An 11687-nucleotide genomic window follows, 5' to 3' on the forward strand; every position below is an offset into this window, starting at 1 on the left:
CTGCACATCCCCAGGCAGACCCGGCGCGGTCGTTTCAGGACCCTTCCTCTCTCTCTGCCTGCAGCACCTGCTCCCATCAGCCTCCATCCAGGACGCCCAGCAGTGGCTCCACCGAAACAGGTTCTCACAGTTCTGTCGGCTGTTCGCCAGTTTCTCAGGTGAGCATCTTTGTGTTGTTTTTCAAACCCACAGGGATCTTAAAAACACGTAACAAAGCCACTCGCTTTTCAGGATTTGCCGCAGTGCCTGCAGTTCCGTGGTTTTGCCCTGGGGACCCGGTGTAGTATGGGTCACTCACCTTTGCTGACCCTGTGCCAAGTGCTAAGATATGAAGTGCTGCTGCTGGGAGTTTCCAGTCGAGGATGGCTTTCAGGAGGCCATCTGGGTCCTGTGGGGGGTACCCTCAACTGCCCAGGAAGGAGCCCTTTAGCCAGGGGGCCGGGGCATACTCCGCCTTCCTGGCACTTCTACCACAGTGCTGCCCATTGGTCACATTGTCTCTGGAGCCACGACCTTTGAGAAGGTGGTGAAGCCACAGGGGAGAAGGAGAAGCTGGTTCTTCCTTCTCTGAAAGGTTCTTCAAGCCCTTACTGGTGGGGCTGTCACACAGAGACCCGGAACCAGGGCTGTGTGGTAGAAGGGTATACTGAGCGATGAACTTTGCAACCAAGTCAAGTTAATCCAGGATGACAGGGAGTGACATTTTGACCAGAACTAGGGCATCTGTGACAGTGGGAAGAATACCGTACATGGTCTTCTTTCAGCTCAGCTTTTGTAAGAACTTGTGTTGGTGGTGGCCAGTAGGAGGAGGGTCGGACAGGGACCCTGTCCTCCGGCAGTTTGCAGCTTTGAGTCCACACAGATGTGTGAACCACACATTTCCATGCAGTATGACCCTTGGGTGGCGGGCGGGCTCAGAGGAGGGGCCTGGCTTGGGTCAGGGAGGAGCTGGGAGGGAGGCTGCCCTTTTAGGGGGGTTGCTCAGTGTGCGCCTTCCTGAGAAGGTGGCCTTAAGCAGAGGCTGGGCTGAGGGGAGGAAGTGAGCCAAGTAGGGATGGGGGAACTGTGAGATGTCCGAGCAGGGTTATGTGCAAAGGCCACAAGGTGGGGCCTGCCTGGTGTGGCCACAGAGCAGAGCACCCAGGTGAGCGAGGCCAGGTGGACTGGAAAAGGAGGTGAAGTCACAGAGGTCCTGGGGGCCTGAGAGAACAGTGGAGGGATTTTGGCTTTTGCTTGTTACTTAGGGGGAGCCCCTGTGCTTACAAAATTATGCCTGAAAGTGTATCTTTTTTAAATTTAAATTTAGAGAGTAAGGAGGAGAGGCAGAGGGAGAAGCAGACTCCCTGTGGAGCAGGGAGCCTGACATGGGGTTCGATATCAGGACCCTGGGATCGTGACCTGAGCTGAAGGCAGCTGCTTAACCGACTGAGCCACCCAGGCATCCCACTGAAACTGTGTCTTAACTATGGCGGGAAAAAGGGGTTGGATATTTTCACTCCTGGCCATGTGGCTGCTGGTGAGTTTCAGCAGAAGGCTCATCTCATACTTATCCCTTGGAGAGTCCATATGGGCACAAGGTTCTGGGGGATTCCTTAGGCTTTGTGGAAAGGACTGCATCCACGGACAAGGATGTTCATAGGCCTTTGTTCATAATCACTCTGGGAGCAACTCTAGTGCCCATTGGCAGAGTAGACACGTGACTGTGGTATATTCATGCAATGAATAATGTCTAATAACGGGCACGAATGATCTCTGACCACAGCCAGCATGAGTGAGCCCTGAAACAACTTGGAGGGAGGGAGCCAAACATAGGAAAGCGTATCCTATTCCATTCCACTTATGTAAATGTCAAAGAAGCAAGCAATATGGAGACATGTGAGGAGTCAGGACAGTGGTTCCCCAGAGGGGAGGGGGAGTGGCCGGCATGAGGGGCCTGTGTGTGGCGGGGGGGATGCTCTGCCCCTTGTTCTGTGTGTGGGGAGTATGGGTGCCTTCACCGTGGCTGCAGCCTGTGGGTCGTGCTCTTCTGCATGTAGCAGGTGCATGTGTAACCGGCGTCCTGGGCTAGGTTACATGCACTTGTTAGTGCCAGTGAACAGCAGGGGGAGGGACAGGCAGGCGGAGGTGGTGAGGGGCTGTTGGCTTTTGTAAATGCCTGTCTGTTCTCCTGAGCTTTGAGGATACTATTCATCTCTTGGGCTGTGATTTTCTGATGTTTAGCTTTTTGTTCTCTCCGTGGACCGTCCGGTGCCCTCTGAGGATGAGGCGGACGCATCCCTGTCCCCTGCCCACACAGTGCAACATCTGCAGGTGCCTGAGGATGGAACCGTGTGTCCCACTAATGGGTGGCCCCATTTACTTGCCTAGGTGCTGACTTGCTGAAGATGTCTCGAGACGATTTGGTCCAGATCTGTGGCCCTGCAGATGGGATCCGGCTCTTCAATGCCATCAAAGGCCGGTGGGTGTCAGTTTCCAGCTGGAGGCCGGGTATGGCAGGAAGCCCCGACGCAGCCTCTTCGATGCTGCCATATGGGCCGGTTGGTGGGGTCAGGGCTCCTCTGGGAGCAGGTGCAAGCGGAGGCCCTGTGAGAGGGGACCAGGGCCATGCGGGTGGGCGGGGCTGAGCCCGCCACAGTTCACCCTGCCGGGAGCCCCTCACCCTTCTTGGTTTGGCAGGATCCTTGGCCCTGGATCCCAGCCCCTCAGCCTCTTCTCAGCTGCTTGCATGGTCCTAGGTTTCCATCTCTCTCCTCCCAGAGGAAGGTGTGGGACTGTGTGGCAGTTCTCGGTTCTCCAGGCAGACTGGAGAGCAGGGCCAGGTCTGAGGGGGCTTTCTGCTGTGGTGGATGTGTTTGGGGCCATGCTGTGCAGTCCAGCAGCCCCGGCCACGTGTGGCTGTGGAGCACTTGATCTCAGGTTGGTTTGACTGGCCAAGTGAGCTGCAAATCTCATTTACCTTTCACAGATGGACAGCACAGTTCTAGAGTGAAAGAGAGAGCCTGGGTGTGACTCTTGGGTCTGCCTCTTAGGATTTTTACACTAGACGAAAGCGCCTAACCTCTGTGAGCCTCGGTTCCCTTCTCTATAAAATGAGGGCCATGGTTCCAGTCTCCGTAGGTGGTGTGAGGATGAGATGATGTAGGCATGTGAAGTTCTGGAAACAGTTCCCGGGGCAGAGTAAGCTAGAGAAAGTGTTTGCTCTTGTTACCACCCTGAAAAACACCTATGTCTTGAGATGTGAGTTCTGAGCAGAGCGCCGTCATGGCAGCTTGCAGGACCTGGAGGGGTTGTCATCCCTCTGTCTCTGGGCAAGACTGCAAGAAGCCATAGAAGCCCAGCGAAAGGCCTTGTGCATCCCTGTGGCCTCTTTTCTTCTGATTCCTTCACTGTGCTAGTTCCACCCTGTGTTTTGGAACATTCTGGAACAACAGAGCTTTGTCCCATTCCCTTGTGCCCCCCCCCCCCCCCCCCCCACACACAAAAACAATACCTATTTATTTCTTCTCCTCCTGCCAGGAATGTGAGGCCAAAGATGACCATTTACGTCTGTCAGGAGCTGGAGCAGAACAGAGCACCCCTGCAGCAGAAGCGGGATGGTGGGGACAGCAGTCTGTGTGGTGAGTTGTGGGGAGCAGCCCAGGGCTGGTTATTGGGTGGCCAGGTAACAGGAAGACCTAGCACCAACACGAGTTCTCTTGCTGAGGACATTTCCACTGATCCACCTCCATTCGTGCAGAATGAGTTTTGGTCAACTTTCTCCTGGGATTGAAATGTTTAAGGTGGAAACTCTCTGCCAGAACACATGCTCCAGCTTCCTTGTTTCCTCCCTGGGGAGCAGGCCCAGAGAGAGGATGTGTTCCCCACAGCTGCTTAGCCACTCACGGGAGAACCAAGAGTCTGGCCTTCCGACTCCCAGGCTGGTGACAAGTGCCGCCCCATGGCCATAGTTCCTGGGGTTTTCCTTGAGCTGGACAAGGCTTTCCCGTTTGGTGTGGCGGCTGCACGGGGGCTAAGGAGTAGAGCTGCAGGGGCCAGGGCACCTAGGGCACGTGACTCTTTTGGGTTGGTAGTTTGGAGACATTTTGGTGAGAGGACACAAGCCTTGAGGTCAACTGAGCCTGAACACCAGTGCAGGCTGTGCCACCTGTTGGCCATGTGGCCTCAGGCAGGGCTCTGGGGCCTGTACATCAGCTTCTGCACGTACAAAATACAGAGAACAATGCTCTGCCCAGGGGGATGAGGTTTTGGCGAGACAAGGCATGTAAAGCGAAGTGCCTTGCTTTTGACTGTGAGTGCCGAGGGTCTGACCACTGCCCACCTCAGGCCGCAGAGCCCGTGCTCCGTGTCTGCAGAGAGTGAGGGAGTGCCCTGCGTGCTTCTGCAGCTCCCGCCAGAGGAGATAGGGGCTCGCCAGGTCGCCATCCCCAGGGCTTCTTGTGTGCTCACCCACTCGCTTCTCCTGGCAGGGACCGCTGGCAGTGTTGTTTCACTGTAGGGTACACTGAGGCGCAGGCTGGGTAACTGCCCCCAGGGGACAGCGTTGTACGTGGCAGAGCCGAGACCCAAACTTTTAGACCCTAGTTGCTGGCTTCTGAGCCCTCGTGTCTGGCCCCTGTACATTCCTGGAGAATGTCTAGGTCCTCCCCCTGCTTCTCAGCTGTTAACCTGTGAAGGACACATCCTGAACCCCAGGGTTTCCTGATCATGCAGAAAGGACAGCCTCGTGCACGGCACCTGCTCAGAGCAGGAGCTGTCCATGCACAGCTTGTGATTCACGCTGCAACGCTGGTGCTGCCCCTGCACACACCCCGAGGTCCCAGGACAGGTCTTGGTCTTGGTTCTAGTGTGGCTGAGTTGGGACTGGAGCCTGGGACTGCCTCCTCTGGAGCCTCGCGTTCCCCCAAACTGCCACCCACATGATCCTGGAGGAGAGGTGGCCAGGGAGGGGTTCAGAGGAGTGTCTGAGCCTTCAGCTGCTCCACGCATTACTGGCAGAACCCACTTTAAGCTGGGGGTGGGAAGGGCTGGTGACAGAAGGGTACAATGAAATGCACTGCCTGTAAGTTGTGTAGGTCTTTTGGGCTGGCCTGATTTGTTGGAGGAGTGAACTCAGAAGTGGAAGTGGCTCTGAAACATTGAAAAGACACAAAAGTTCATTTGAATCTGTCATAGAAAGGGATCTTGGAAAAGAGCCCTGGTGTTCTAACCGGGGGTTCCTATGGGAGGGGCAGGGTGCAGTGGCCACGTCCTCTGCCCAGTATCTGACAGCGGGCCAGCCTGCCTGAAGTCGTGGGATGGCGGGTTGGCTGTGTGGCTGGAAGGCCATGGCCTCTGCCAACCCCTTTGGGAGGGAGTCTGTGTTGGGAAGTGCGCATGTGCGCTTCTGAAGTACGGGGCCTCTCTTCAGCCACTGCAACCGAAGGTTCCTCAGTTGAGGTAGGAGTTTGGGAATCTCTAGTTTAATCCAGATGCTTTGCCGTTGAGGGATTTGGGGCCCCCCAAGAGTCGAGTAATCCTCCTCGGACCTGGGGTGCCCACAGAGCTGACTCCTACCCAGCTAGTTTGGGTTTCCTGTAAGGAAGCATTTCCATCCTTGGGGTCACTGTTATCTTCCACCAGGCAGGCGATACTCCCAGCGCCCCTCTGCCCTTTGTGGTCACAGTACTGGAGCGGAGGAGTATTTGTGCTGCAGAGAAGGGCAAGGATGAGACACATGTGCCATCAAGTAGCAGTTACCCCTTGCAGAGAAGGGAACCTCCCTACACTGTTGGTGGGAATGCAAGCTGGGGCAGCTATTCTGGAAAACAGTATGGGGTTTCCTCAGAAAGTTAAATATAGAGCTACCCTACGACCCAGCAATTGTACTATTAGGTATTTATCCGAAGGATACAAACATAGTGATTCAAAGGGGCACCTGCACCCCAGTGTTTATAGCAGCGATGTCCATAATAGCCAAACTATGGAAAGAGTCCAGATGTTCATCAACAGAGGAATGGATAAAGATGATGTGTTTTGTAAACACACATGCACACACTCTGGAATATTACTCAGCCATCAAAAAGAATGAAATCTTGCCATTTGCAATGATGTGGATGGAGCAGAGGGTTATTATGCTGGGTGAAATAAGTCAATCAGAAAGAATTATGTGATTTAACTCATGTGGAATTTAAGAAACAGAGCTGATGAATGTAGGGGAAGAGAGAAAAATAAAATAAGACAAAATCAGAGAAGGAGACAAACCATAAGAGACTCTGAACTCTAGGAAACAGTTAAACTGAGAGTTGCTGGAAGGGAGGGGTTGGGGGGTTGGGGTGATGGGCATTAAGGAGGACATGTGATGTAATGAGCACTGGGTGTTACTACAACTGATCAATCATTGAACTCTACTTCTGACACTAATAATATACTATGTGTTAATTTATTTTAAATAAATTTAAAAAGAAGTAGCAGTTATCCTTAAATCCTGCGCTTTGCCCCCAGGAGCCATCCAGCGTCCCCACTAAGCCACGGAAAGGATGCAGAGTCTCTCCTCTCTCCTGCAAGGGTGTGCGTCTGGCCACACATCAGAATCACTAGAAGCTTATTAGAAATACAGAGCTCTGCCAGCAGTTCTTCCTCCAGCTTCCACTCCTCCACGGGTGTCATTGGGTGTGGGGTGGATGCAAGAATTCCCGATTTTATGTAAGATTCCCCCAAGAGAGACTGGTACAGGAATGAAGAACCATAGCCTGGCTGCTTTGCCCCTGTGGTTGGGCTCTGCAGAGGCTTTGTGCCTGTTACAGCCAGATCCCATCAAATGAGTCTGGGCACGAGCATCCTTACAGCAGAGTGACTGATTTGGGAGTTGGGTATGAGGGGTAGGCAGGCTCCTTAGGAGCAGGAGTGTGTTCTACAGAAGGCCCTGTCCCTTGCCCTCCAGTGTACCATGCCATCTTCTTGGAAGAGCTGACCACCTTGGAGCTGGTTGAGAAGATCGCCAGCCTGTACAGCATCTCCCCGCAGCACATCCACCGAGTCTACCGGCAGGGCCCCACAGGCATCCACGTGGTGGTGAGCAACGAGGTGAGAGCTGTCCCCACCCCTGCTCCTGGCCCCGGGCTCCGGGCTGTAGGGAGGCACGGCAACAGGTGCCAGAAATGCCCCCTCTGGGGCTTGGGGAGGAGGACTTATGCCCCAAGATGGCAAACGGGTTTCAGCTGTGTGCCACATGCTCTTGGCTGCCCTTGAGTGCAGGTGGAGAGAGTTCTGAGGCTCTGAGAGGCTGTCTAGTATCCACTCCATACCCCATCCCCGGCCAGGCGCCATGTAGGAACCATGGCGCAAACTGCACCCCTGCCCTCAGGGTGTAAGGTTGCAGGTCCCAGGGGCAGTGGAATGGACCATGGACTGGATGATGGAGAGGACACAGGTCACATGGGAGGACAGAGCCCTCCTCTGCTGACCACTGAAGGTACCACAGCCTTCCTGGGTCTGCCCTTGCCTGCACAGACCTGTGCAGGACACCAGCAGCCAATGGCAGAGGGCAGAGTGATCCGATCCCACTCCTGGTAGGGAGGGTTTGCAGCTGCGTTTAGGCATTCCTGCTCATTGTAGAGCAGAGTCTCTTAAGCTTCTTTTATCCTGGAATCTTCCTCTTGCTGATAATAGCCAGGAGTGGCAGCATTTATCCACTGCTTCCTGTCCTAAATGCACATGTAGTGACTCTTGTAATCCTGACAGCCTCACTCTGAACTGGGTGAAATCTCATTTCACAGATAGGAAACTGAGATGCAGAGAGGCTGAGTAATTGCCCCAGGTTGCACACCTCGTAAGGGGTGGAGGTAGGGGGGAGCCCTGGGGGAGCCCAGAGCCCATGCCTCTAGCTGCCAGGCTAGTCCACCTCCCCTGAAATGAGGCCTCAGGAAAACAGCTGGGCTGATGGGAACAGGGGTGGCCCCCTGAGCCCCCAGGAGACCCCAGCAAGCCCATTGTGGGAACTCTGAGAGGATCTGTGTAGAGGACCGTAGATGAAGTGGGACATGAATGGCGTCTAGGGAAGTAGAGAAGATGTGGCTCTGGAATCACATGTGTCCCCACCCAGACCTTGCTCCTAGGGGTAGAGTGACCCTGGGCAGATTTACTTAACCCTTTTGAACCTCAGTTTCCGCATCTATAAAATGGATAATTAACCCACTGAACAGGTTGTAGTTAGGATAAAATGAGAAAAGAGAAAACAGCCTCAGGCACCGAGAGACACCAGATAACGGTGTGATGGTGGTAACTGACGGTGCTAGGTGCTTTTGACTTTTGGGAGCAAGTGTTGTAGAGATCTTTAAATTTGACAGTGTATAAAACGTAAGGCTTCTAACAGTCTCTGTATTTTCATATATTGTCATTATTGGTGATAATCCTATTGCCACTTGTCATTACAATTGCCCAAGCCCCTTAAATGGAAGTCCCCCATTTCATGGGAGTTTGGTCCTAAAAGTTGGCAAAGCGGTGGTGGTTTCCTTCTTCTTGAATTAAAAAGTAATTCACCAGGTGCTTGACTGGTTCAGTCGGTGGAGCATGAGACTCTTGATCTTGGGGTTGTGAGTTCGAGCCCCATGTTGGGTGCAGAGATTACCTAAAAATAAAAAATAAAAAAATCTTTTAAAAATTCAGTAATTCAGTTAGTGTAAGTCAAGAAGTATAAAACAGCTGAAGGCAAATGTGAAAGGCACTTCTCTTCCTTACTCTTTTCCTGGAGGAGTTTATATTAGCTTTGATTTGATTTTGTCAGAGGACGCTTGCTGGCATCCGTCGTGTGCCTGAGCACTGTGTAGGTGTGGATTCTCAAAACACATCAGAGTTCCAGCTGTACATTTCATCTGCCACTTGTTAGTTTTTGTCACCAGTTCAGAATTTCTTCTGTGTCCTTGCATTGAGATCTCAGACAGCTGTTTTTCCAACCCCCACCTCACAGACAAAATGATGCCCAGAGTTCTTGACCTAAGCACTGCCTTGGGAATAGCCAGGGAGGTTAAGACACCGGCACAATGGGCTGCTGCATGGCACAGGAAAGTTGTCAGTTTGCACTTGGGCATGAATTTCTTTTGTGAAGACGAAAGCCAAGAATGTGCGGAACCCTTGCAATGTCACGGGTCCCTGCAGGAAGTCCCTTCCCCGGCTTGCCCTGGGCCCTCCAGAGTGGGCAGTTAAGCAAGTGAAGCAGAGAACAGAACCGAAATGCTACCTCAGCTAAGTAGGCGATTCTTATTCTCCGAAGTCTCCTTGCCTCTTAACCCTGAATCAATTGGAAACCTTTGGTTCTTAATTGCCCGGAGCGGTGGAGGCAGCCTGGCCAGCCGCAAAGCCGGCCCCTGAGGTGCAAGGGCACTTAATTAAACAAGAGAGTTACTGATTAAGCCCGTGTGGGCTCCATGTAGGGCTTTGCATGCCCAAGTGGCTGGGCTGCCAAGAGTCCAGGAGGGAGCAGGCCAGCAGTATAGAATAAATGTACTTCACGCATCATTAGGCCTGGCAGGGAGGGGCAGGGGTCCTCAGGTACATAGATTGGCAGGATTTGGGGCAGTAATCCAGAGGCGGCAATAAATGTGGATTGCATTTTTTTAATTTGCAAAGGAGTTTTGCTTTGTGGTAGCTAGCGTGTGTGTTGTGGGTATGTCTTTAAGTATTTTTGAAATACTCTTTCCATTTATATTGTGAAATATGGCATGTGTGTGCAAGGAGAATTATAAAACTTATTTTTACAGTTTAAGGAAGAGGTAAGTACCCAATTTTTTCCCTCAGGTTAATGAAGTATTATGTTAGGAGCCTCTTTGTGCCCTAATTTCCTTTTCCACACCACCTCCACCTGCTGCTCTGAATGTTGTATTCATTGTACCCTTTTCCTCCTCAATATATCGTTTAATTTTGCCTAATTTAAAATTTCATGAAGGTGGAATAATAGCATGTTTTTCTGTGACTTCCATTTCCCTTTATATTTTTGAGAGTCACACATGTTGAAATGCTGCCGGAGGCCACTGGCATGCTGAATTAGGTCACAGTTTATTCATGCTCCTATTATTACTGATTGACATGGGGCTGTTTCCAGTTACTATTTTTTTTTTCAAGTTTTTATGTAAGTAATCTCTGTACCTGATGGGCTCAGACTCAGCCCCAAGATCAAGAGTCGCATGCTCTTCACACTGAGCCAGCCAGGCGCCTCTCCAGGTACCATTCCTAACAGTGTTGCTGTAAACATTCTTAGGTGTGCTTTGAGTTAGGCACTTGCAGGGGTTTATCTAGAACACTGGGCTGGAGGAGTAATGTAGTGGGTCCTGTGGACAGTTTTGTAAAGTGGTTGTATAGATTAACACTCCACTAGCCGTGGGTGCCGATTCCTGATGTTCTGGTGCCAATTCCTAACATTCTGTATCCTGGTTCTGTTCTTTTGTCACGGAAGCAGCCCCATTTTATAGATGGGGCATGGAGACCAGAAGGGAAAAGGTCGACTTGTATAAAGTCACCCGGTAGTTCATCAAAATGAAAACTGCAGAGAGGCGGCTGGGTAATCCTTCCATTCCTGCCACTTGGTAGATGGAGGGAGTGGCGCTCTGTTTATATTGGTCCTCGTAGGACTCTGATATGCAGAGGCCGCTAACTCCCAAGATGTTTTTTTTTTCCTTTTTCAAAGCACTTCAGTTTTTAATTTGTTGCCGTTATACACATACATGCTCCTGTAATGTGTCCATTATAGGGATAGGAGGACCCAGTAAAGTAGGAAAAATGAAAACGAAAGGAAACATGGAGTCCCGTGGTAAATATTAACATTTTGCTTCCCTTCCTGGCTCCTTTCTGTCGTTTATGTTCAGTTTTTGTTACTTACAACTATAATCAGTTCATATATTTATCTTGTTTTGTGTTTCCTTAGTGAGTGTTAAGTGTAACCCTTTTCCTGCATCTGTACAAACACAATGGCTGGGATCCGTGTCGTCAAGGCTTTCCATATTATGAACTCATTGTCAAAGGGACGTGGTCTCTCTTTTGCCTTTCAGATGGTGCAGAATTTCCAAGATGAGTCTTGTTTTATCCTCAGTACCTTAAAAGGTAAAGCCCCCCTCCTTTTTATCTTGTTTAATTAAAGTATGTTGGCTGTGCCTCCTGCCCCATCCCTGGGTAGTAGAGTGAGGAGACACCCAAACTGGTGAGTGGGGCCGGCCTCCCTGCCTGCACGGTGGGTCCCTTGAGAGAACGTTATCTGAGGACATCCTCTGGGGAAAAGGTGAAACGTTGTCCTGGAAATGTGAGGACTATTGAGATCTGCTCCAACGTCAGTTCTGAAAGGGAAACCCTGGCCAGGCAATGTGATTTTCCTGGTGCTTGAGTAGACGTAACTCGGTGCTTCAGTAGACGTAAGATGCGTTTGGGTTTTTCTACAATGAAGGTCTCCAGGAGGAGCAAGTGTGGAATAGAACAGCTGAGCCTGCAGGCCTAGTGGGGTGTCAGGGATATGGGGCGAGGGGCGGGACATGAAGCTTCCACCTGAGGACAGGTCTCAGAAGGAACTCATGTGCCAGGAGAAAGGAAAGACTAGCTGTAGCCTTCCTTAGGGCCAGGGCAGGTGAATGTATGGGGTATATCAGAATGAAAACCCTGTATGATTGGGTCAGAGACCCTGAACGATGGCAGGGCCATTCCTGTCCTCCTTGTTCTGGATCTAGCCA

The 11687-nt window shown here is 51.6% G+C and overlaps 1 protein-coding gene across 2 annotated transcripts in view; it reads left to right on the plus strand.

The window, feature by feature from the left end:
• Window positions 1–11687, plus strand: part of TFCP2L1 (transcription factor CP2 like 1) — a 60138-nt gene that overhangs the window by 40251 nt on the left and 8200 nt on the right. For both annotated transcript variants that reach the window (XM_072788856.1, XM_072788857.1), the window contains 5 exons: window positions 65–158; window positions 2368–2458; window positions 3517–3617; window positions 6920–7062; window positions 11019–11070. In XM_072788856.1, coding sequence (XP_072644957.1) covers window positions 65–158; window positions 2368–2458; window positions 3517–3617; window positions 6920–7062; window positions 11019–11070 — 481 coding nt within the window. The remainder of the gene's footprint in view (window positions 1–64; window positions 159–2367; window positions 2459–3516; window positions 3618–6919; window positions 7063–11018; window positions 11071–11687) is intronic.

This window comes from Canis lupus, chromosome 20 (genome assembly GCF_048164855.1).
Source record: "Canis lupus baileyi chromosome 20, mCanLup2.hap1, whole genome shotgun sequence".
NCBI lineage: Eukaryota > Metazoa > Chordata > Mammalia > Carnivora > Canidae > Canis > Canis lupus.